Below are 25,551 nucleotides of genomic sequence, written 5' to 3'. Positions count from 1 at the left end.
TTACCGACCATAAGGATTTCAATTTTTTACAATCTTAATTCTTTCTATCTAGTAACAAGAAATCAAGAAAAACCCATTCCTCAATCCTGAAAGAATATCAAAGCCACGCACACAAGCATGTTAGAGCATAGCCTCCCCACTTCTTCCTTGTCTTTAAAGCCTTTAATTCTGTAACTTGTCAGAAGCACATGCAAGCTTTTTGTGGGCAAAATGTGCGGAGAAGCCAACTAGTAAATAAATGTTTCTGGATTATAATAGTTGAATGGAGACTACCTAAGTTCAGCTGGCTTTTGTTCTGTTCCTTGTTTGCTGTTTTCTGTAATACTAATAAAGCAGGCTGCTGTCGTTTAGCTGCTGAGATCAAAACGTGGTATATTGCTGGTTTGAATCATAGTTTGTTAATAATATTTCACTTCAAATAAAGTCTTTACAAGTCACAACCAATAGGCTTATATCAAAAATTGAAACTTAATGATATAAAAAATATATTTGGAGTCATTTTCGAAGCTGTGAAGCATTAAATATAAACTCTGATTGGAGTCAAAGCCAAATAAAAAAAAAAAATTTACCATCAGCTAATTAAGAAATAGTTAATTAATAATATCAGTGGTAGAACTTAAACAAGTCAAGATGGCCGAGTTGGTCTAAGGCGCCAGTTTCAGGTACTGGTCCGAAAGGGCATGGGTTCGAATCCCATTCTTGACAAGTTCCTTTTTTTTTTTTTTTTTAATATATAGTGGTTATTAATTCTTGCAATAAACTTTGATACATACTTGTATACATAGACATGAATTGGAAAATCATGAGGATATATCCACACAAAGAAAAGAGAGAAAATTTCCTAGGAAGAGGCAAGATTGCTGTCTCCCATTATGCACAGTTCCAAAGACTCATAATTCTGATGCCATCCATCTAAAAAGACCATCATCAATTTTTTTACCCATTTGCGTTTACAACCGCCGCGCCTTCCACTAACACTTTCAGCAGCCTGTTTTCTAGTGATGAACCAAAAAGACCGATGTAATGTTCTGCTTCTGCACATGGCTATAGCCTACACATAGCTAGATACCATGTTTACTGTTTATATCCTTTGACACTATTTCACTACCATGGGTGACTTTTTTTTTTTTTTTTTTTACTTCACAGTACTTATAAATTTAGTGGTCGAGTTGCATGAGATTAAGGGTAGTTTGTCCTATTTAGAATATACTCCGATGATCTATTTGCATTAGTTGAAAGCAAACAGATCCTTTTCAAATCATTCACACCTTCAAGAATTCCAGTCTTCTACATCAATCATGAAAGGCAATATAGAAGACAAAGGGAGGCCCCATTGGAGCTAGCTTTGTGCTTGTAGTTAGCAGCAGCTGTGGGACAATGTAGGGCAATGAAATTGATGTAGCAGTTTCTTGCAACATCTTTTCCATAGAGATTTTGCATCTTAATTTGCTTGAAATTTGAAGTAGCTAATTATCATCCAGAGTTCCTTTAGAAGGATAAGGAACTAATTGCCTACGTCTCCAACTCTCCATAGTTTATATACATCGATGAAGTAAATCTATATAAGAATGGAAATTGGAAAGAATTATCTCTTATTGATATGAGTGCTACTAAGATGAGATGAGCTACCAACAAAGCAAGCAATTATTAATAAGCTTTGAGATCTTGAGTTTGAGTCTCAATTAAAATTAAAAAATATATTGCTTTATCCAATCAACGTTCTTATGGATATGTATTCCCGAATATATTCCTCTTTATCTTCGAGGGTTATATCTATCAATCCATATCATTTTGACACATTTTTCATATTCTTTATTTGTTTCTCATAAGTTCAATGTATAAAACTTCTCACTTTGCAAAATAAAAATGTCGTTTTTTATAATTATAAAATTTTAAACTTAAATTTAAATTAAAGTTAAATAAATTTAATAAATATCATTTATTATTTATTCAAATTATTTCCTTGATTTAAATTCACAAATCCCAATTACAACTTCACTACAAAAAAAATCTGTCCTTAGCGACAAATTTAAGAATCCATCAGTCATAATATATTTTTAGGGAGGTTTTTAGTGACGATGTAGTCCGTCACTAAATCCAAATTCATTAAAATTTACTTTTACTGATGATATCTACGCAAGATTAAAATTTTTACCCGCAAATAAAGAAAAAATAAAATTTTTATTGCTATAAATCTAGTCAATATTATTAGCAACGAAATTTTCAGCCAAATGTTATTTTTTTATAGCGTAAAAAGTATTATACATTACAATCAAACTTAATTAAAATTTTAAATGCTGTATAATAATTAATAGTATATAATGAAAAAAACAATGCTACATGTAGATGATATTTATACTTTATACACATATGGTGATGATGAAGTTATTTAAATTTACTGTATAATTAAGAAACATTGTAACACCCCAAAATTTTAAAATTTATGAGCATTTTTGGTATTTTAATTTTATTTAAATTTTAGGAATTTTTTTGAGATTTTTCGGATTTTAAAAATCGGGTTCGATTTTCCGAAAATATAAACTTTGATGATTTTTAAAAATTAATTTAAAGACCACGTGGCAAAACTAAAAATATATTTGGAGTCTACGTATTTTTCTGAGTTTTATGGAATTTTTTCGGAATTTTTGGACCTCGTTTTCGGTCCCGAGGCAGAGTAAAAATTGAAAATTTTTTATTTCGAATCGAACCGGCCGAATCGAACCGGACCGGATCGGACCGGTCGAATCGGACCGATCTTCTTCTCTTTTTCTCCTCCCTCCCGCGCGCGATGGCCCTCTCCCTTTTCTCTCTCGTTTCTCTCTCCTACCCCACCACGGCCACCACCACCCAGACCCCAGTGGCGGCGCCACACATTTAACCAAGTAAGCCTAAACGGCCGTAAAACGCCCCTGCTGGCGCGCCCGGCTGCGCAGCCTTCCGGCCAAATCCGGCCGATCCGGCCACCGATTGGACCGGGTCTTGTGTCGAAAATCATCTACTCGGCGAGAGCTTTCCATAGACACCAAGAACGCCGAAATCCATCGAGCGGTTTGTCCGATTTTTGCTCGGGAAGATTTTAGCCCATTTCGACTTTTGGGCTAGATTTCTCGAAAACCGTGAATCCCACGAGAAAACTGAGGCTACCAGCACGCTCCACTCGTCGAGAGCTTCGCGGCGACATAAATTTCGAATTTTTCCGACACCGTTTTTCGGTGGGTCCCACGAAACTTCGCAGTGTTTTTCCGAGCATTAAATGAGCTTAGAAAATTCTGAAAAATTTATGTACTAACCCCCGTGTTATGGGCTTCGTGTAGGTATCCTCGATTCGCGGAAATTCGACAGTTGACCGGGTCTGCGAAATTCCGGCCAGACAGACCCGATACCGGAAAAGTCTCCAAATTGGACCGAGGTTTTGGCTACCCCCCCATTGTCAGACGTCCCGAGTGCGTCCCCGAAGTCGGAATCGGCAAAGGTAAACCCGAACCTTGTTTTTTCATAATTTTCTAGTGCTTAAATAGGATTAAAAGTCCATAAAATATTCGTGGTAGCTTAGAAAATTACGATTCTTTTTGCAATAGCTTAGTAATATTGCTAAGGACCGCGGGGCAAAGTTTTATAATTTTTAGAGCTTGTTTGGGCAGTTTTTGCAAAAATGATCAATAATAAGGACTAAATTGAAATTTTGCGTATTGTGATGGGTGATTGATTTGATGGGCCCAGGAGGGGCTGTGTGATATGATTGAACTGTTGATATATGGATTGTGAATATAGAAGTGCGTTTTTAGCCCTTTTGCAGGTTGGGTAGGTCCTAGGTATAGGGGAAACTCTGCCGGATTTTCGGCACGACTTAGGACGTATTGGTCTTTTTCTTTGTTTGTATTGAGTCAGATTGTATTAAATAATTGTAATATAATTGTCAGGTGAGCCGGGACAGCCTTCTTCCTCCGCCCAGCCGCCACAGTGATTGTCGTCAAGTCTGTGAGTAAAATATTAATTTTAATTGTAATTTCGATATTATTATATGTTTAGCATGCCCATGCATCACTTATATGCATATATTTATGTAGTTAAACTCTAGGCACGATTTATGATGCATTGATAACTGTTAAAGTGCCATGATGTTGTTGTGGTAATTTGGAGCAGTGTGCGTGCGTTGGTGTGCGTGTGATGTGGTGTGGACTATGGATAGGGCCGGGTAGTCACGGCTTGAGTTCTTGTGGGAACCCGATCCTTCGAGGGTAGTCACGGCTTGAGTTCTTATTTGGGACCCTCGATTTGGTTTATTGCGAAAGTCCGCTTGAGTTCTTCACGCACTGGGTTGGATTTAAGAGAGTGTATAGGGATCGGCTCCATATGTTATGATTGATGCTACGGGGTGCGTGAGTGCTCCAAATTACCTTTTTGATGTTATGATGTGAAAATGATGTGGATGTTGCATTTCACTCTACAGGGTGCATTAGTTTTAGATAGTTATAGAGATTATGGTTAAAATTGATATTTTACTCTCCGAGTCGAACGCTCACTCCTGTTCAAAAATTTTTACAGGCCACAGGAGGATATTTTGTTCTGGGTTAACCTGCTTTTCTACTTCGCAGGTTGTTTATTAATATTTGTGTAATTTTAATTACTCCTAGAATTTCCGCATGTGTTAGCAGTAATTATTTAAATTTGGTCTGTAATATTATTATCATGTTGGACCTGTAAACTTAATATTTTAAGTATGTTTTGATGGATTGGATGAGGGAGCTGAGCTCCCATTTATTATTATGTTGATGAGTATGTGGAGGGTGAGCTGAGCTCCCCAATGGATTGTTTATTGTGTTTACAGGTCGGGTGAGTCGAAAACTCTCCGTTGGAAAGTCCATTTTATGGTCGGACTCTGTCCGTTTGTTTTCTTGAATTTGGGCCCAATGGGCCTTAGAGTTGGGTTAATGAACAGTTAGGCTTACTACGGGCCTCGGGGGCTTTAGGCTGGCCCAGGTCCTAGTGCCGGTCCGGCCCATAGGTTGGGTCGTGACAAACATGGACATCTAAATAATTTCATCATTGATATATAGACGATGTCTTTATATACCAAACACTGTTATAAAAAATATGCATAATTATAATGAATAAAAATAGTATGTAAATATAAAGAAAGCTCAATTTTGTCCATAAATATTTGACCATGTTTCTGTCTAAATTCAAATAGGTTAAACAATTTTTTTTATATTTTTTTGGTATATCAAGAAATTCTCCATTTCCATAAGATTAATCTTTTCGGAATTTATTATTGTCTTTCTCAACAATTTTCTTACATCTTTTAACAACTTTCTTTAATAATCGAACCTAAGTTCAAGCGTAAAAAACTTTATACAGCGTAAATGTTTGATTAATTTTTTTAAATTTTTAATAATAAAATGTGAACATATTTTTATTAAAATTATTATTATCAATAAAAAAATATAAAAACTAATTATAAATTTATTATTTTAATTTTCTGATTAAAAATTGGATACATTTAAATTTAAATAGAAAATTATGAGTTAATTATAATAAAAATTTAAAAATAAAATTATTTAAACAAGAAATAAAAATTCAAAAGAAAAATTATAGAAGAAATATATGGGAATCTAGCTAGGTGGTAGGTGCCAACCAAAAGGATATAAATTAACTAGATTTAGAAATGTGAAATTCCCTATGCATATGTAGGGAAGAGCAGTTTTCGACTTAAATTGAAAAATCAAATCGAATCGAGTTAACTCGGTTCAATCAGTTTGGTTTTAAAACTCAATTGGTTCGGTTTGATTTATAATTTTAATAATTTTGATTAATCGATTCGGTTCGGTTATTTTCATAAAAAAATAAAAAAAATTGAATCGAACCGAAATTATTGATATATATATATCAAGTGTAACACCCCAAAATTTTAAATTTTATTATTTTATGAGCATTTTTGGTATTTTAATTTTATTTAAATTTTAGGATTTTTTTTTTGAGATTTTTCGGATTTAAAAATCGGGTTCGATTTTTCGAAAATATAAACTTTGATGATTTTTAAAAATTAATTTAAAGACCACGTGGCAAAACTAAAAATATATTTGGAATCTACGAATTTTTCTGAGTTTTCTGGAATTTTTTTCAAAATTTTTGGACCTCGTTTTCGGTCCTGAGGCAGAGTCAAAATTCAAAAATTTTGTATCCTGAATCGAACCGGCCGAATCGAACTAGACCGGATCGGACCGATCGAATCGAACCGACCTTTTCTTTTTCTTCTTCCCTTCCCCGCGCGCGCCCGACCTCCTCCCCTTCTCTCTCTCTTTTCTCTCTCCTCCCTCCTCCCCTTGCCGCGCCGCCACCTCCCCTGCCTCCCCATCTCGCGGCGCGCCGCCTCAGCCCTCTCCCACGGCCTGTCGCCGCCTGGAACGCCGGAAAACGGCTCCAGAAGGGACGCGCAGTGCCCGCGCGACCGTTCACCTTCCCGGCCAAAATTCGGCTGATCCGGCCACCAATCGGATCGGGTCTTGTGTCTAAACTTATCTACTCGTCGAGAGCTTTCCATAGACACTAAGAACACCGAAATCCATCGAGCGGTTTGTCTAATTTTTCCCCGGGAAGTTTTAGCCCATTTTGACTTTCGGGCTAGATTTCTCGCAAACCGTAAATTCCACGAGAAAACCGAGAGTACCAGAGTGCTCCACTCATTGAGTGCTTTGCGGTGACATAAATTTTGAATTTTTCCGACACCATTTTTTGGTGGGTCCCACGGAACTTCGCAGTGTCTTTTCGAGCATTAAATGAGCTTAGAAAATTCTAAAAAATTTATGTACTAACCCCCGTGTCGTGGGCTTCGTGTAGGTATCTTCAATTCACGGAAATTCGACAGTTGCCCGGGTCTGTGAATTTCTGGCCAGACAGACCCGTTACCGGAAAAGTCTCCGAATTGGACCGAGGTTTTGGCTACCCCCCATTGTCAGACGTCCCGAGCGCGTTCCCGAAGTCGGAATCGGCAAAGGTAAACCCGAACCTTGCTTTTTTGTAATTTTCTAGTGCTTAAATAGGATTAAAAATTCATAAAATATTCATGGTAGCTCAGAAAATTATGATTCTTTTTGAAATAGCCTAGTAATATTGTTAAGGACCGCGGGGCAAAGTTTTAGAATTTTTAGAGCTTGTTTGGGTAGTTTTTGCAAAAATAATCAATTATAAGGACTAAATTGAAATTTTACATATTGTGATGGATGACTGATTTGATGGGCCCAGGAGGGGCTGTGTGATGTGATTGAGTTGTGGATATATGGATTGTGAATATAGAAGTGTGTTTTGAGCCATTTTGCAGGTTGGGTAGGTCCTAGGTATAGGGGAGACTCTGCCGGATTTTCGGCACGACTTAGGACGTATTTGGTCTTTTCTTGATTGTATTGAGTCATTTGTATTAAATAATTGTAATGTAATTGTCAGGTGAGCCGGGACAGCCTTCTTCCTCCGCCCAGCCGCCACAGTAACCGTTGTCAAGTCTGTGAGTAAAATATTAATTTTAATTGTAATTTCACTATTATTATATGTTCAAGCATGCCCATGTATCACTTATATGTATATATCTATGTAGATAAACTTTAAGCACGATTTATGTTGCATTCATAACTGTGAAAGTGCCATGTATGTTGCTGTGGTAATTTGGAGCAGTGTGCGTGCGTTGGCGTGCATGTGATGTGGTGTGGACTATGGATAGGACGGGTAGTCACGGCTTGAGATCTTCGCTGGGACCCGATCCTTCGGGGGGTAGTCACGGCTTGAGTTCTTCGCTGGGACCCCCGATTTGGTTTATTAAGCGAAAGTCCGGCTTGAGTTCTTCGCTGGCACCAGGTTGGATTTAAGAGAGCTGTATAGGGGATCAGCTCCCATATATTATGATTGATATCACTGGGTGTGTGAGTGCTCCAAATTACCTTTATGATGTTATGATGTGAAAATATTATTGATGTTGCATTTCACTCTACAGGGTGCATTAGTTTTAGATAGTTATAGAGATTATGGTTAAAATTGATATTTTACTCTCTGAGTCGAACGCTCACTCCTGTTCAATATTTTTTCAGGCCACAAGAGGATATTTTTGAGATTAACCTGCTTTCTTCCTCGCAGGTCGATTATTAACGTTTGTATAAACTTGTTAAATCTTAGAATTTTCGCATGTGTTAGAAATGTTTATTTGATATGAGTCTGTAAACTAAATTATTATTTTGGACCTGTAAACTTAATATTCTATGCATGTTTGATGGATTGGATGAGGGAACTGAGCTCCCATTTATTTTTATGCTGATGAGTATGTGGAGGGTGAGCTGAGCTCCCCAATTGAGTATTTATTGTGTTTACAGGTCGGGTGAGTAAAAAACTCCCCGTTGAAAGGTCTATTTTATGACCGAACTCTGTCCAGTTGATTCTTGAAATTGGGCCCAAATGGGCCTTAGAGTTGGGTTAAGTGAATAGTTAGGCTTACTACGGGCCTCGGGGGCTTTAGGCTGGCCCAGGTCCTAGTGCCGATCCGACCCATAGGTTGGGTCGTGACATCAAGAAAATCAAAGAAAATCGAACCGAACCATAAGATTTAGGTTTGATCAGTTTAAAACTGAACCCAACCCAATTGAAAATCAAATGCTCAATTTATAAATTTTGATTTAATCGGTTTAAAATCGAACCGAACCGAACTGATATTTATCAGTTTAGTTCAGTTTGATTTTCTCTTGTTAATCGATTTGATTCGATTTTTAAAATTTTTAATTTTTGATTTTCAATTTTATCAATTCGGTTCGATTCAGAACCGAACCGACCATTTGCACACCCCTATGCATATGTGTGGTGAAGAAGGACAGCAAACAGGAATTGGGTGGCTGTAATTTTCCATGAAATTAAATGACAAAGAAACAACAAAAAGATTAGTGATGGATCACATTCAAAACTTTGGTGGGTGGAAATAAATTTGTCAAAATCTTTTTTTTTTTTCTTGATCTTATGATCCTCTCACAAATTATTATGTGATGATGTGGAATGCACTTCTCTTTAGACTTATTGGCCTCAACTTTCTTCTAATTTAATTGCTTTTTACTTTAATTATTATGCAGTATTAATAAAGCTCTCATTTTTTCTTTCTTGGTCTTCCATTTAAAACCAGTAACGAGCTAGATTCTCTTATTTAATCAAATAAGTTTCGTTTTGAACAAAAAATTATTTGAATGAAAAAAAAAATTTATATAATTATATTTTTTTTACGTCATTTTTTAAAAAATAATTTATTTTCAATTAAAAAAATTTTTTCATCCACTAAATTTTTAAATATGAGAATTAAAAAAATTAAATTAAATTAAATTAAATTATTATAAAATTTACATTTCAAACAGAGGATAAGAAAGTTGAAATTCCTGTTTTAAATCCACAACAAAATTAATATTATAATTGAAGACCCCAGTAGTTGGAATATCCATAGGATATGTTGAAAGCAGAGAAAGGAGTCGTAATGGAACTAATTCCCTTTCCCCAGTGGTTAAATCAACAATCAATTCCTGTTTTTCTCATTTCCAAGCTGCCGCATCCACTAACTCCATCGAAAAGTTATGCTTTCCTTTTCCTTTTATTATTTATTTATTTATTAAAAAAAAAGTAGTGCTAATTGAAGATAAGTTGAGATAAGGAGACAGAGGTGATTTAGTTATGTAAAGTGTAGACATACGAAAACTCAAATTAGACAATTAGAGCTGTTACGACTCAAAATTTTGTGTCGTGACTGACGCATAATTTAAGTATTCTTAAATCATACAAGCCTTATCAGAATATCTTAAATAAATATATTGTCACTTACTAATTTCAAAAAAAAATATAAAATCTAAATAAATAAAATATTGAATAAATATCATAAATATCCTATAAGTAAACTGTGGAATCTCTATAGATTTTAAATAAAAACTTAAATTGTTCAATAAACTAAACTAATTATTAGCATGAGAAAACATGAATTTGGGCATACCATGAGAACAAATCAAAGATTTTCCTCTCTAAAAAATGGACTGAATATTTGGATCAGCTACATAATTCTACTGATCTGAAACAGATAACAGACAAAGAAAACGTGGTTTAAGCTAATGCTCAGTGAATGATAATTATAGCACACAACGGAACGGGAACAAGCAGACGCTTGATTAATTTCACAATAAATTTTATATTCAATAAAATCATACTCATGCTATCAAAATCATATAACAATAATGAAAGATGATGAAAATACCTGTTGAGAGTATTTGGTAGAAAAAAGAGGTGATAAACAGACTTTGAGAGCAAAGTTTTACAGAAAGAGATGATTAGAGTATATATGTTTCAAGAGTTCTATTAGGTATAGAATGGGATAAGAGTTATTATTGAACAGGGTTGTTCAGATTACAGATATATATTTAATTTCAAAAATAATATATATATATATATATATATATATATATATATATATATATATATATATATATATATATATATAAATAAGCAGGCCATCCAATAAAATATATCTCTTTTCTTTTTTTTAGATAAATATATTAAATTATTGTTAGCTAATTAAAATAAATAAATAATAAATAGATAAAATATTGGGTTTCCACATACTTCCCCCTTAAAAGAAATTCGGTCCTCGAATTTAAACATACAAAATTTTAACCTGAAGAATCAAATAAGTAAGTATATTTGGCTCGCATTTCAGATTTTGCCTTCTATGTGGCATCACTACTTGAGTGATTATGTCAGAAGACTTTCACCAAAGCCACTTCCTTAGACTGAAGTTTCCTAATTTATCGATCTAAAATCTTTACTGGTTGCTCCTCATATGACATATCATCCCTAAATTGTATGGTCTGAGATTGCAAAACATGAGATGGATCGGGTACATACTTCCTAAGCATAGAAATATGGAAAACTGGATTTACATGTGCAAAACTAGGTGGAAGGGCTAAACGGTAAGTAATTGCTCCAATTCTCTCCAAAATTTCAAATGGACTAACAAAACGAGGACTAAGCTTCCATTTCTTCCCAAACTTCATGATTCCTTTCATAGGTGAAACTCTTAGAAATACATGATCATGAATCATAAACTCTATATCTTTATACTTAGGGTCAGCATAACTTTTCTGTCAACTTTGAGCAGTCAAAAGTCTATCACGAATTAGCCGAACATTCTATGAAGTTCATTGTATCAACTCTGGTCTAGTAAGCCTTCTTTCTCCAACTTCATCCCATCAAATCGGTGACCTACACTTTCGACCATATAATGCCTCATATGGAACCATCTCTATACTTGCCTGATAACTGTTATTATAAGCAAACTCTACTAAAGGCAAATGATGATCCCAACAGCCACAAAAATCTATAACACATGCACGAAGCATGTCCTCCAACGTCTGTATGGTCCTTTCTGACTGTCCATCTGTCTGATGGTGAAAAGCAGTACTAAAGTTTACTCGTGTTCCCAAAGCTTATTAGAATTTCTTCGAAAATCAAGAAGTAAACTGAGTACCATGATCGGAGACAATGGAAACTGGAACATCATGAAAACTAACAATCTTGTCTATACACAATTGTGCAAGTTTAGCAAAGTCATATGTAGTCTTCATAGGAAGAAAATGAGCAGATTTTGTCAATCTATCCACTATCACCCAAATTGCATTGTAACCACCTCATGTACTAGGTAAACCCACAATAAAATCCATGGCAATATGCTCCCACTTCCACTTGGGAATAGGTAATGGGTGACGTAACCCAGATGGTCTCTGATGTTCTGCCTTAACTTGTTGACAAGTAAACATTTAGCAATAAAGTCTGCAACATTCCTCTTCATGCCACCCCACCAATAATGCTTCCTTTAATCACAGTACATCTTGGCTGAACTTGGGTGTACTGTGTAAGCAGAATGGTGTGCCTCCTCCATGATTTTTCTTCTCAACTCATCAACACTAGGGACACAAAGTCTAGGGCCATAACGAAAAACTCCATCATCATCTAACATGAACCCTTGAGCTTGGCCTTGATGGATACTATCTATAATCTTACACAACTGATAATCCTTCTTCTGAGCAGCCTTAGTTCGATCAATCAAAATAGGTCTCACTGGAAAATGTGCTAAGAATGATCCAGATACGATTTCAAATTCTACTCCCTAATCTAGCAACTCATGTAATTCACCAATCAGAGGCCTCCTCTCGGTAGATATGTGGGCTAAACTACTAGAAGACTTTCTACTTAAGACATCAGCCACCACATTAGCTTGTTCAGGATGATACTGTATGGTGCAATCATAATCTTTCAACAATTCTACCCATCTCCTTTGCCTAAGATTAAGATCACATTGGTTAAAGATGTATTTGAGGCTTTTGTGGTCAATGAAGATCTCACAAGTCTCACCATACAGATAGTGCCTTCAGATTTGCAAAGCAAAAATTATTATAGCCATTTCCAAATCATGAGTTGGATAATTCTGCTCGTGTCTTTTCAATTGACGAGAAGCATATGCAATAACCCGTCCATGCTGCATCAAAACACATCCTAAACCAATCCTATAAGTATCACAATATACTGCATAACCCCGATCCGCATTTAAAGGGGTAACACTGACGCTGTATTTAAACGAGTCTTAAGCTCCTAAAAACTTTTTTTATAAGCCTCAGACCACTGAAATTTCACATTCTTCTGTGTCAACGTAGTTAAAGGTGCTGTAATACGAGAGAAGTCTTGAACAAACCATATATAATACCCTGCTAAACCCAAGAAACTATAAATCTCTGACACAGTTGTGGATCTAGGCCAATGAAGCACTGCCTCAACTTTCTTCTTATCAACACACACCCCATCCTTAGACACTATATGGCCTAGGAAAGCTATATTATCTAACCAGAACTCATATTTTGAGAACTTGGCATATAGCTTGTGTTCCCATAAGGTCTGAAGGACAATTCTCAAATGCCACTCATGCTTCTCTTTACTCTTTGAGTACACTAGAATGTCATCGATGAACACTATAACAAATTGATCTAAGAAAGGCTTGAAAACTCTATTCATGAGATCCATAAAAGCGGCTGGAGCATTGGTAAGACCAAAAGACATTACAAGAAATTGATAGTGTCCATACCTAGTCCTAAAGGCCATCTTGAGTATATCTTCTTTTTTGACCCTCAATTGATGATACCCAGATCAAAGATCAATCTTGGAAAAACACTTTGCACCTTAAAGTTGGTCAAACAGGTCATCTATGTGTGAAAGAGGATACTTATTACACACAGTTACCTTATTCAATTGCCTATAATCAATTCACATTCTCAAAGCCCCATCATTCTTCCGCACAAATAACACAGGAGCACCCCATAGAGAAACACTAGGGTGAATAAACCCCTTATCTAGTAGGTCCTGTAGATGCTCCTTCAACTCCTTAAGTTCTGCGAGTGCCATATGATAAGGTGGCATAGATATGGGCTCAGTTCCAGGAACTAAGTCTATACCAAACTCTACCTCTCACTCCGAGGGTAAACCTGATAAATCTTCTGGAAACACATTAGGAAACTCCTTAACCACTGCAACATTCTCCAAACCTACATCTTCTACCTGAACGTCTCTAACATAAGCTAGATACCCCTTACACCTCTTTCACAATAATCGGCTAGCACTCACTACTGAGGTAAGATTACTAGAGGCTATACTGTGATCTCCCTGAAATTGAAATTCTGCCTCCCTATAAATTTTAAAGAGTACAACTTTATTATGACAATCCAATGAAACGTGATAAGTGGCTAACCAATCCATGCCTAAAATCACATCAAACTCAAACATATCCAAAGAAACAAGATTTACAGCTAATTCTCTATCTCCAATTTGAACTATACATTCCCTATACACCATATCAGTGTCTATTGCATTCCCCATAGGTGTTGATACAGATAAAGGATACTCTAAAAAAGTAGGTGGTGTACTAAATCTCATGGAAAAGTATGGAGAAATAAAGGAATGACTGGAACCAGGATCAAACAGTACTCTAGCATCAAATGAGCAAATAGGAAGTGTACCTGTCACTACTGCATTAGATGCCTAAGCATCCTGCTGAGTCAAAGCAAAAACCCTGGCTTGACCTCTACCACCAGATGTTTGTCCCTGAGTTTGAGTAGATCTTCTACAACCAGAACCTCTACCACCCTAACCACGACCACCAGAACCCTGACTTCTACCACTATACTGTGAAATTGGCTGAACCTAAGAGGGAGTAGAATGTGCTGCCTGACCAGCACCCTAAGTTGTCCCACTAGTAGGACAGTTTTATCTATGGTGTCCCAGCTGTCCACAACCAAAGCATACTCTAGTGACCCAATGATAAGTTTCCTTATGTGGCTTACCATAATGCTGACAAGGAGTGGTAACAGGCCCAGTGCTAATCTGATTATACCAAGCATTCCCTGCATGAGTCCTTTGCTCACATCCCTGACTAACTCTAGATTGATGTGCCCTATTGCCAACTGTAGACTGAGAACCCTGCTTATTACCCTGATAAGAACTCTGATGACTCTGTCCTCTGTTAAACTGATTACCTTGACTATCTTTCTTAAACCGCTTGCGCTGCTTACGAGCCCAACGTTTATCATCATACATCTCCATCTATCTAGCCCAATCAACCATCTCCTCATATTTAGGTAGTCGTAAAGGAGCTACGCGATCAATTGGCCTGTCTCATAAGCCCCTTTCAAACCTGCGAGCCTTCTTCTCCTCATTTGGAATCAAACTCTAAAGCCTTAGCCTCTTGAACACTTGGAGGGAGAAATCGCTCTAAGAAGAGAGAGTGAAACTCAGGCCAGAGGATAGAACCTTCGGGTCGCCAATTCTTCTTAGAGAGATACCACTCACGAGCAACTCCCTTAAGCTGATTTCCTGCCAACATCACCATCCTAGCACTACTGCAACCCATAGTGTCATAACACCTCTCCATGTCATCTAGAAAATCTAAGGGATCAGCTAATGCATCCTCTCCAGTGAACTCCTTTGGTTTTAGCTTGAGAAAGTCTGTAGAGTCAAGGAATAGAGCCCTATCCTGAGCTGGTGCTGAAATAGGGCCAACCCCTTGTTCTGTGATTGAGTTGTAAGGTACTCAGTTATAGTATTAACAACATGATTCACTGCATGCAATCCCCCTGCCAGATATGCCATAGTAACCTAACCAGCTCTAGATGCTTGAGCTGCAATAGCTAATTGGAATGTTGTGCCATAGGCGTCTGTTCAGGTGTCTGATTAATAGTTTGAGGTGGTACCTCCCCTGTTGGATCAAGGTTTACACTATTAAGACCCTTGGCCCTAGTTCTCCTCTTACGTCTAACAGACCCAGGCACCTATTAATTTTAATAAACAAGCATTAAATCTGAAAATGTGAGCGAAATTAAGACAGATGAAAAAGTACGAAAGATGCAGACATCTAAAGCAATGATAAACTAAAAAGACGTTAAGGATCCTATGCTATGCAAGTCTACTAGACCTCAACCTGGCTCTGATACTAACTTTGTCATGACTCAAAATTTTGTGTCTTGACCGGTGCATAATTTAAGTATTATTAAATCATGAAAGCCTTATCAGAGTATCTTAAATAAATATATTGTCACTTATTAATAAAAAAATAGATAAAATTCAAATAAACAAAATACTGAATAAACATTATAAATATCCTATAAGTAAACTGTGGAGTCTCTATAGGTTTTAAATAAAAACTTAAACTATTCAATAAACTAATTATTAGCGAGAGGAAACATGAATTCAAGCATACTATGAGAACAAATCAAAGATTTTCCCTCTCCAGAAAATAGACTGAATATTTGGATCAGCTGCAGAATTCTATTGATCTAAAACAGATAACAGATAAAGAAAACGTGGTTTGAGCTAATGCTCAGTGAATGATAATTATAGCACACAACGGAATGGGAACAAGCAGACGCTTGATTAATTTCACAATAAATTTTTTATTCAATAAAATCATGCTCATGCTATCAAAATTATTAATAAAATAATGTCATAAAATATATATAAAAAATAAATTTATTCAATAAAATTTTATGGTACAGTACACGTGGGTGATGATACCTCACATCACCAAAGGCCAGATAGAAAGCGCGCTACCAGATATTAGATACCTTCCTCCTCCTTCACAAATATCAATGCATATGATACTAATGCAAACCATAAATTGCAATGATGCATGACTCAACAATACAACCTAATACTGTGATAGTCCACACGGTGGGGTCAGATAACAGATACAGATACTGGTTCAAAACAGAAAATTAATTTGTACAAATCAATCAAAATCAATAAAAAAATTTCAGATAGCAAATAATAACTGATAGTGCAATTTCAACAGTTTATTTCAATAATTTCAGAGAGTCCATAAAATCAAATCAATCTCAAATCAATTCAGTGTAACGCATCGGTAAATTTTATAGTCAGATATCAATCAATACAAATACATTAAAGGCCTGTTCCCAGAATCTTAATGGCTTTAATGCAGAGATAATTAACAAAATCAATTATTTAATCAAAATCGGAATAAAATTCAATAATAAAATAAAACTCTAGAAAATCACATGTAAAATAATTGTTAAAATATTGATTTAAAATTTCATTTAATAACAAATTTAATACTAAGAAATTTTAAAAGGGACTAAAACGGTGTCATGTACTATAATTACCACTTACCTGAAACCTCCAAGACAATAGTTATATTCAATGAAAGAGAGACAATTTCAGCTGACATATTAAATATTCGAATCTCCTTAAAAATAGAATCCAAGGTGATGAATAGAGAAGTAAGAATTTATGGATTATCTATAGGGATGGCAACGGATCGAGTTTTTGCAGGTACCCGATCCGACGAAACCCTAATAGGACAAGTTTAAGTATATATAATCAGGTTTGGGACGGGTTCGGATTTGAAATTTAATACCCGTGACGGATTCGGGTCAGGTTCGGGTTTTATATGTTGGGTATCCGTTACCCGAACCCGTTTATATAAATATTTAATTAAATATAAAAAATATACATTTTTAATAATATTTATAAATTTTTATATATTTTATTTTAAATAAAATAAAATTGAAATATTTTATGAAATTATTAAATTTTTAAAATATAAATTATTAATAAAAATAATTTTTTATATAGATTATTAATTAAATATATAAAATTAAACCGGTTCAGGTATTTTTCGGGTAATAACAATCAGGTTTGGGACGGGTTCGGGTAGTTGATAATAAATTTTAATCGGGTTTGAAACGGGTTCCGATTTTAAGAATATTAATCGGGTTCGGATTCGAATAGGGTGATTTTCGCGAGTACCCTACCCATTGTCATTCCTAATTCTCTGCGCACATCAGATTATAAATCGTAAATTTATATATATATATATATATATATATATATATATAACAATAATAAAAGATGATGAAAATACTAGTTGAGAATATTTGGTAAAAAAAAAGAAATGATAAACAGACTTTGAGAGCAAAATTTAATAGAAAGATATAATTATGGTATATATGTTTAAGAGTTCTATTAGGTATAGAATGGGATAAGAGAAATTATTGAACTGAGTTGTTCAGATTACATATATATATTTAATTTCAAAAATATATATATATATATAAATAAATAAGCAGACCATCCAACAAAATAATTCTCTTCTCTTTTTTTTAGATAAATATATTAAATTATTGTTAGCTAATTAAAATGAATAAATAATAAATAGATAAAATATTGAATTTTCACAAGAACACATTAGGTTAGAGGAATGAAAAAAAAGAAAGAGTAGACCTAAATTGATTTAAAGGAGAGTAATATGAAATGACCTAGAAGTATTATACATTTTCGAGAATTTAATTCAAAATCGTTTAGAGATGAGAAAAAAAATTCACATAACCGACCCCAATAAATTTTTGAAATAAAAGTTTAGTTGAGTTGAGTATTTATTTATTAAGTTGTATTATTGCCTATTAGTAGATGCTCTAGTTAGAAATTATAAAATACATGATCTTTCAGAGATGACAAAATGAATTCGTCTTCCATTTTGTTAATTTGGATTTAATCTCGAAATCGATTAAAAAAAAGAACCTTTAATTTTTTTTTCAGTCATTCAACCAAACCAGCGATTAAAAATTTAGAGTGTAGAACATTCAGACATGTTGACAAGAAGTTGTTGAAGAAGCGAGTGGTGTTGCTATGCAAGTTGGCTGGTCATCTCCAGCCAATATAACAACAATCTTTGGCTGAGCCTCAACTGGCAAGTCCAGCGAACTTGCTGCAGGTCTTGAAGAATTCTTTCTATGGGAGCAAGCTAGAACGATTAAAGCAGCAGCAATGAGAGTTAACATGACAGCTAAACCACCGAAAAGGAAAGGTATTGGAGAATGCCATACATGGATGCTTGGTGTAGAGGTTGCAGCAGGGCTCATCTTCGCCTCCATTTTTTCTCACTCTAGCTCTTTTTTCCAGGAGTCTTGGTCTTGCAAGTTCAGAGAGGTAGGGTTGAGTTGTTATATAAGGAAGAGTTTGAAGTGGGTTTGGGCAGCTTCAAGACATAATGGCCTTTGGGGTTGAGATAGAGGAAGATTCTTTATGCCTTGAAGATATGCTTCAAATAAAGTGTTAATGGTGTCAATTCATCAATTTGGAATCAAATAAAAGAGATGTAAAGAGATCCATCTTACACTTTTAGTTATTAATCATTAGTTAACTGCTGGTGCTTGATTCATTCTAAATGGCTATCAAAGATATGCTTTTGGGCTTTTTTGTTCATTATATATCACAAGTTCACATAGTTTTGTAACTTGTTTGTGTTTAGTCAATGTGAGCTCTTACTTTAGGCATCATGGCATATATCAAGACTAGATTCATTCATGCCAAGATGCCATAAAAAACACATTAGTACTATTTTGTAATTAAAATAATTAAAATTAAAAGATATTTGACTTAATTTATAAAAATTAACTTATAAGCACATGTTAATTTGAATTTATAAGCATTTAAAATTTTAAACAGAAATGTATTTAGTTAACGTACTTGTAAGTGACTAATAAACAGTTAACACGTTTGATAAAAAATAAATTATAAGTACATTTATTATTAAAATAGCAAAAAACATATTAAATAATTTTTTAAATAATAAATTATATTAACTCAATATTTTATTATAATATTATCAAAATATATTTCAATCATATTACAATATAATAAATAAATATCTTATGGACAAATATTTCATTAAAATTAATAAAAAATAATTTTAAATTTATTAAAATTAATGTAAATAATATACTTAAATTATTGGAGGAAAATAAATTTTTCAACATGAACATGAAAATAAATACAATAAGGATATATAATAAAATTACAAAATTAAATAAAATTAATACAGTAAAATACTTGATCAAAATAATTTATAAATATCAAAATAAAAAATTGTTTTCCCTTAATTTATTTTTTTAGGTTTATATACACAGTTTATAAGTTCTAAAAATGTCTTAAATAAATAGATCAACTTAAAATTATAACTTATAAATTAATTTGATCAACTTATAAATTAAAATAAATACCCTTTTAATATATGCCATTTTTTAAATGAAAGTGTATTTTTTTTTTCATCTTCAATTAATAAGTATAGAAGACTCTTAATTGAATTTGTAGGTACTCAGTGATTCACATGTCCTTTGAAATTTATTTCATGGTTAGAGTTGTGGACATGCTGCTCTAATGTGACGGAAAAGGTTCATTTCGGCTGCGCTGCCGACAAAGCCCACAATTTGAAAGTTGAAACCACACCAATTCAGAAACACAGGAGCAAGTTGGGTCCAATGGCCATCAACTTTAATCATAACAACCCAATTGTGAGAATCCTAAATTTATCATGATAACTTTTCAATCCTCATTAAACAATTTTTAAATGAATTTTTTGTTTTTGAATAAAATCACATTTTAAATGCATAAATGGATTAATTCATTAATTTTGTCAACCACTAGTATGTGAAGATGATGTGGAATGCACTTATCGGTTTCTATTTCTATTTTCTGTGTGCTAACCTTTGATCAATTTTTTCTACTTCTGCTTCCACTATTAATAGTATGATAATTACATCTCCGGGCCGCCACGTCTCTTGAACCTAATCCAATGCAATAAGGTAGCCACTGGATTAATTCGTTTTAAGTGATAATCATTGAGCAACTTATGTATCAGGTAATTTTGCAACAATGATAGCATGTTTATTAAGGGCAGAATGTGCAGGCGGAACATGTGCGATAACCCTCGCTAAATAAGTTTTTGGTTGTGCAGGGAAAGTAGCAACTACATTATCTCACAACTGTTGATTGTAAGAGGTTTTACTGTGAAATTCACATATAGTGTTTGGATGATTAAATCTTCCCATTTAATTGCTTATAGTTTCAGACTAGATGGAGTGCCTTTAACCTAGAAAGGAATCCTTGGATGGCTATGCAAGACAGTGTAGTAAATACCAACAGAATGGCTTCAACAGTTCAACTTATATATAATCCAGACAAAGGTGGCTGCTAATGTTTAAGACCAATTCTTACAGGTATTTGATGACTGAAACATGAACTTTCCCAGCTATAATCTAGTAGCTGCCTATTTCACCATGGTTTCTCACTGGGTGAAACCTCGAATATTCTGGAATTTAAACATAGCTCTGATTGATTGGCAGCTGATAATGAACTGAAAAGATCTATTTACATCATCCGACAGAAATTTTTATCATTTTGATCTCTACAATGTAAAGCTTTCTGCAGCATCTGGACAAACCGACAAAATGCCCTGTGAACAACTTCAACATTGTCCTAAAACAAATTTCTTTATTTTACAAGTTTAGTCAAGTGATTCTTCATTTCACAAATTTCTTAAAGGCACAAGTTTGCTATTTGGTACAAAAATCACTGAAATATATATATGCGTCTTACAAAAATATCATCCTCTTCATACTCATCGCTTTACATATTCCCGCAGGCAAACCAAAATGGGTAAAAGAAAAGAACGAAAGAAAGAAAAGGGTGTCTTGAGATTCGTCAGACTTAAACTTGTTCTTCATTGTGGCAATCGCAAGAGACAGGCTTAGGCTTAGCCAAGTACGTAGGATTCTCATCACCAGCCATGATCACAACAATCTTTGGCTCAGAGCTGTCTACTTGCTTGACTGGTGTCTCTTCGCGAACCTGTGTTGCTGAATTGGACACAGACTGCCTATATGAGCAGGCAAGGATTATCAAAGCAACAGTGATGATTCCCAGCAGGAGTGCTAGCCCACCAAAGAGGTAAGGCATGGGAGAGTTCCAGTGCGAGAATCCAACACCAGCACCACTTGTTGTGTGGTTGCTTGCAGGCCTCATTTCCTCTCTCTCTCTCTCTCTCTCTCTCTCTCTCTCGCTAACTCTGTTTCTCTTTCGCCTGCGATGAAATGAGAGTTGTCTAATATCAGTATTTATAGCACTAAATAAAGGTAAAGTTGCACAGTGCTTGGATTAGAACAAAGAACAGAAGAATTGGCTTTTGTGCAGTTAACAAGAAGGCATTGGTATTGTAGGAAAAGAAAAAAGAGATGATCCCATTTTTTTCTTAGTAGTTGATTCCTGCTGGCTTGCTTGCGTTTCCATACCGCCGCGTCCTTAAGTATTAAACAATGTCAAGAAAAGTGGGAAACCATATCTGACGTAAGAATAATATCATGTACATCAAAGTCTGGGATGTTTTTAGCTGCTTCTGCTCTGTTATCCATCCAAAACGACATTTCTGCTCTGAGTAGGAAACTTTTTGAAATTCTTATGGCTGAGATTCATTTTGCAACACATCTTACGAAACACTATTGGTGTTCTTTCAAGGAATCTAAATATGGGCTTACCGTTAATCACATTCCGGCAATAAGGGCTACGAAAAAGGGAAAGGAATATTCTTCGTATGCAACTCATTATCTACTGAAAAAAAATAAAAAACATCTTGATTGCATTATTTTTCAGGAAGATAAGAGGGATTTTTTTCCTTAAAAAAAATTTAATAATTCATTGATAAGCATTGTAATATAGGTAGAACATAAATATTCTGCAACACTTTTAAAAAACTTATTAGGTATCATTATTCTACTTGAAAATTTAAAACATTTAACTAAAAGTAATTAACAATTCATACTATATTTTGAATTATCAACAAGCTCATTAAATATGACAAGAAATAAACAAAATTAATAAGAAAATAAAATCATAGTAATGAGAGGGGTAGGATTTCAATATTGAAAAAAAATTATATTTATTTTTAATGGATGTAAATATAAAGAGATGAATATAAATTTATTTTAAATGAATATAAATTTAAAATTTTATTAAAAAATAATGAAACAAATAAAAAAATCATTTAATGATAGCTACTCATGAAAAATTCATCGGTGCTCGTCCAGTAAGGAAATCTAAGAGGTGTTATTAAAAAGAAGTCATTACTACAGCATAGTAAATAAATATTTGATTAGGGTGGAAAAATATGAAAGAGATGAAGCAGTCACTACGTCAAGAAAATGTGAAACCGTTCGCAAAATTTCCTTGTGAGTAAAAGATCAGATACATTATAGATTAGGCCCACTGAGAGCAACTTTTTCTTTGGACAACTCACAAGGCACAATAACAAGAATACAAAAACTAAACAGTGGTTGGGTCGCATCATTGTGGACTAGAATTTTAACTTAATGCCAAGTATCAACGAGAGGAGGAAAAAATCTAGCATTAGAATAAAATCATGATTATATTGGTAAAAGATCCACTGAAACAATAGAATTTACTTTGCTTACAAAATTATTAAACCTTAATAAGAACTACCTTGGAAGGATAAGGCAACCTTTTATAATTACAATTATCAATCTTCAATTACAGATCCACTAAAATAATGCCAAAGAATGCTTATGCCTAAGAAATCAGTATAGATTTGAGATTAAATTAATGGCAATAATCAAACATGAATTCAAGATGGCAAGCATCCATGATGATGAATGGCACTGCAACTGCTACGTGAAGGTTAAAATGCAATAGCTGGATAACAATAGACAACCAAAGAAACATAAAAGATGAGATTTCCTTAGTAAGAAGAGAAAATCAGTGCAAACAAAGCACAAATTCTCAAAGATCAAAGTTGATTAAAGAAATGTTTATAGAATAGAAACTCCAACAAGCAAATAGAATATTGAAATAAACCAACCAAATTTGCTGGGGGGAAAAATTCACTTCCAAAAATCATTCTCAATTTCTGATCCTATGCACAGAATGTATCTATATTGCACAAAAATTCCAAGGAAAAAACATGGCAACATCAAAAAAAGAAACTTTCATTCATGAAGGTGGATGTTGGTACACAGATTGCACTTTTGATTCTAACAAAGAAACATATTTATCAAGCATTGACATTAAAGCCTCAAATTCAGTCACTTGCCGCTCTATTGTATCAATTTGCTGAACACACTCATCAAAACTAGCACTTTTTGACTTCAAATGCTCCACAAAAACCCTCAATCCAGAAGCCACATCCCCAAAAACTTTATACTCTTCAGCCGTTCTTAGATTCATTTTTTCCAAAATTTCCATCTGATGATTCGTGCCCTAAAATCATGAACAACAAGAATAAAAATTCAAATATAATCAATTTGGAAGCGAAGTAAGGGACTACAGAAAGAGTAGATTTCTGGGTTTTGAAATTGAGACCTCAAGTTCACCTTTGACCATGGTGGAGACACTGGTGAAGATATCATTCAATGATTCAGCAAGCTCATCCTTAACCTCCACTTCCTCCTCCTTTCCAGCAGCCATGTTTAGGTGCCAAGATCTGTTTTAAAAACGAAAAAAAACTTCTCTCGGCTTGCAGTGCAATCGCCAGCAAGGGATTGTTGTTGAGGTTCTTCAAACGCTTTGGGAGTTGTTTCCAGGTTGCAATGGTGCCGGAGATGGTAAAAAAATGAGGGAGATGCGTTTCGGGTTGGAGAAGGCTGGGTCGACCGGTTACCGGTTGCTTTGGAAAACAAAGGAGGATTTTATATGTTAATCTGACGGTCCATGTTGATGACCTGCAAATAGTCGGTGAAGATCAAACCCTTTCTTTTTCCTTTACGAGAAAACGACCATTGTTTTACCGAACTCAATGTCGTTTATATAAACTTCATTTCTCCCGAGCTGCAAGTGGCTCATGTGGTCGCCGTTCTTTATTTTTTTCCATTTATTTCTTAAATCCATCTCCTTTGTGCCTGTATATTGTGAAGGAAATTAAAAGCTTCCGGCATCTGAATTTTTCAGATTTTTTTTTTTTTAAATCCGAAAGAATGTCTGATTATATATTTTATTTTAATTTGGGTATCTGTTAATTTGAAGGGCTAACGTAGAGGAATAATTAATGGTATATGTATATTTCAAAGATTAATTGAATTAAAAATGCAGCATAAAAGCAAAGAAGAAATATTCAAGATACCATTTGCACTACTGTACCTAACAAGCTCAGATATATTCTCAATCGGCAAATTATACAATGAACACGATGCTTCTCAATCATTTACCAGATGCCTTATTAATTAATTACATGGAGTGGAGTGAAAAGCTAGCTAATTAATAATTACATGAACTGCAATTGTGCAAAAAGCTAGTTAAGTATATATCCTTTAGGATCTTTGAAAGATAACAAACATCTCACAATTATGCTTATTTTTTATATTTTTGAAAATTAAAATTTTTTTTCCTGTTAAAAATAATTAATTTTTTTATTTTAAATATAAAAATTAATTAAAAAAATTAATCGAATAAAATTCTTGTAAATTTCTAAATAGGGACTTAAACTATTATTTATATATGCATATAAGAAATAACATCTATACATACATGCTAGTTAGCTTCAACGCTCCTACTGAGATTCTACTAAAAAAAAAAAAAAAGCTTCTATTGAGATTCCTCTGCATGTACACATCTGGTTCCATTTTTCTATGGGCTTCCATGTAACCAAAAGGATAAATCTCAATCAACTAATTCAAGAAGAGAAAAAAAAAATTTTTTTTGAATAAATTAATGGAGTAGAGAACCTAATGGAAGTTGGTATCATTGATGATGCAGAAATCCACTTGTATAATTTAGACTTATTAATTTGCCATAGTTATGAAAACAACAACTTCTTACTTACTCTGCTTTTTAAAAAAAAATAATAATAAAAGAAAAAAACTTCTTACTTAACTCCTTTGTCTATTCCACGCTTCACCCTCTAATTTCTGTCTTGCAACAGGAATTAATTACAATTTCGAGTGGCCACATCTATTTTAATTTTGTAGCTTAATCCAGCCCTTAATTTTCTCCCTTATGTCAAAGAGAGTTGGCTAATAATAGTCTTGGAAGACCCTTTTAGTGACTGTTTTGGATATAGATAATTGAAGACCTAATAATAACTTTAGAGTAACTAAGCTTATTTTATGTGCAATTAGGTTTTTCTCCAAAACCCACTTGTGTTTTTCTACCTTTTAA

General features: G+C 34.2%; 3 protein-coding genes, 1 long non-coding RNA gene and 1 other non-coding gene across 6 annotated transcripts; 2 read left to right on the top strand and 3 right to left on the bottom strand.

The window, feature by feature from the left end:
* The first annotated feature begins 624 nt into the window (after positions 1-624).
* On the top strand, positions 625-705 carry TRNAL-CAG (transfer RNA leucine (anticodon CAG)). The gene has a single exon. It is a non-coding gene; the product is annotated as a tRNA-Leu (tRNA).
* Positions 706-6,806: 6,101 nt separating this feature from the next.
* Positions 6,807-8,266, top strand: LOC131174531 (uncharacterized). Its single transcript, XR_009144883.1, has 3 exons — positions 6,807-6,994; positions 7,441-7,498; positions 8,076-8,266. It is a non-coding gene; the product is annotated as an uncharacterized LOC131174531 (long non-coding RNA).
* A 9,928-nt stretch (positions 8,267-18,194) lies between these two features.
* LOC131174689 (protein GLUTAMINE DUMPER 6-like) lies at positions 18,195-18,485 on the bottom strand. The gene has a single exon (XM_058138464.1). The coding sequence runs from the start codon at positions 18,483-18,485 to the stop codon at positions 18,195-18,197; it is 291 nt and encodes a 96-aa protein (XP_057994447.1).
* A 2,410-nt stretch (positions 18,486-20,895) lies between these two features.
* On the bottom strand, positions 20,896-21,846 carry LOC110664595 (protein GLUTAMINE DUMPER 3-like). Its single transcript, XM_021824326.2, has one exon. It carries the CDS (start codon positions 21,412-21,414, stop codon positions 21,100-21,102), a length of 315 nt encoding a protein of 104 aa, XP_021680018.2. The 5' UTR covers positions 21,415-21,846; the 3' UTR covers positions 20,896-21,099.
* Positions 21,847-23,371: 1,525 nt separating this feature from the next.
* On the bottom strand, positions 23,372-24,236 carry LOC131174720 (biogenesis of lysosome-related organelles complex 1 subunit 2-like). 2 transcript variants are annotated; one of them, XM_058138514.1, is made up of 2 exons: positions 23,772-24,236; positions 23,372-23,658 (listed from the first exon to the last, which is right to left on the bottom strand). In XM_058138514.1, the coding sequence occupies exons 1-2, from the start codon at positions 23,805-23,807 to the stop codon at positions 23,392-23,394; spliced, it is 303 nt and encodes a 100-aa protein (XP_057994497.1). In that variant the 5' UTR covers positions 23,808-24,236; the 3' UTR covers positions 23,372-23,391. The 2 variants fall into 2 exon arrangements, with proteins under 2 accessions (XP_057994497.1, XP_057994496.1); XM_058138513.1 differs by having other exon boundaries at positions 23,761-24,234.
* Positions 24,237-25,551: the final 1,315 nt, after the last annotated feature.

The sequence above is a fragment of the Hevea brasiliensis genome, chromosome 16 (genome assembly GCF_030052815.1).
Source record: "Hevea brasiliensis isolate MT/VB/25A 57/8 chromosome 16, ASM3005281v1, whole genome shotgun sequence".
NCBI classification, from domain to species: domain Eukaryota; kingdom Viridiplantae; phylum Streptophyta; class Magnoliopsida; order Malpighiales; family Euphorbiaceae; genus Hevea; species Hevea brasiliensis.
The sequence above is the reverse complement of the archived record's forward strand: the minus strand, read 5'-3'. Positions and strand labels throughout refer to the sequence as shown.

Coding starts and splice junctions, on each gene's coding strand:
- LOC131174689 (XM_058138464.1), bottom strand. CDS start 18,485: ATGGAGGCGAAGATGAGCCCTGCTGCAACCTCTACACCAAGCATCCAT.
- LOC110664595 (XM_021824326.2), bottom strand. CDS start 21,414: ATGAGGCCTGCAAGCAACCACACAACAAGTGGTGCTGGTGTTGGATTC.
- LOC131174720 (XM_058138513.1), bottom strand. CDS start 23,865: ATGGCTGCTGGAAAGGAGGAGGAAGTGGAGGTTAAGGATGAGCTTGCT. Junction 23,659..23,760: donor TGGTCAAAGGTGAACTTGAG/GTCTCAATTTCA, acceptor TCATGATTTTAG/GGCACGAATCATCAGATGGA.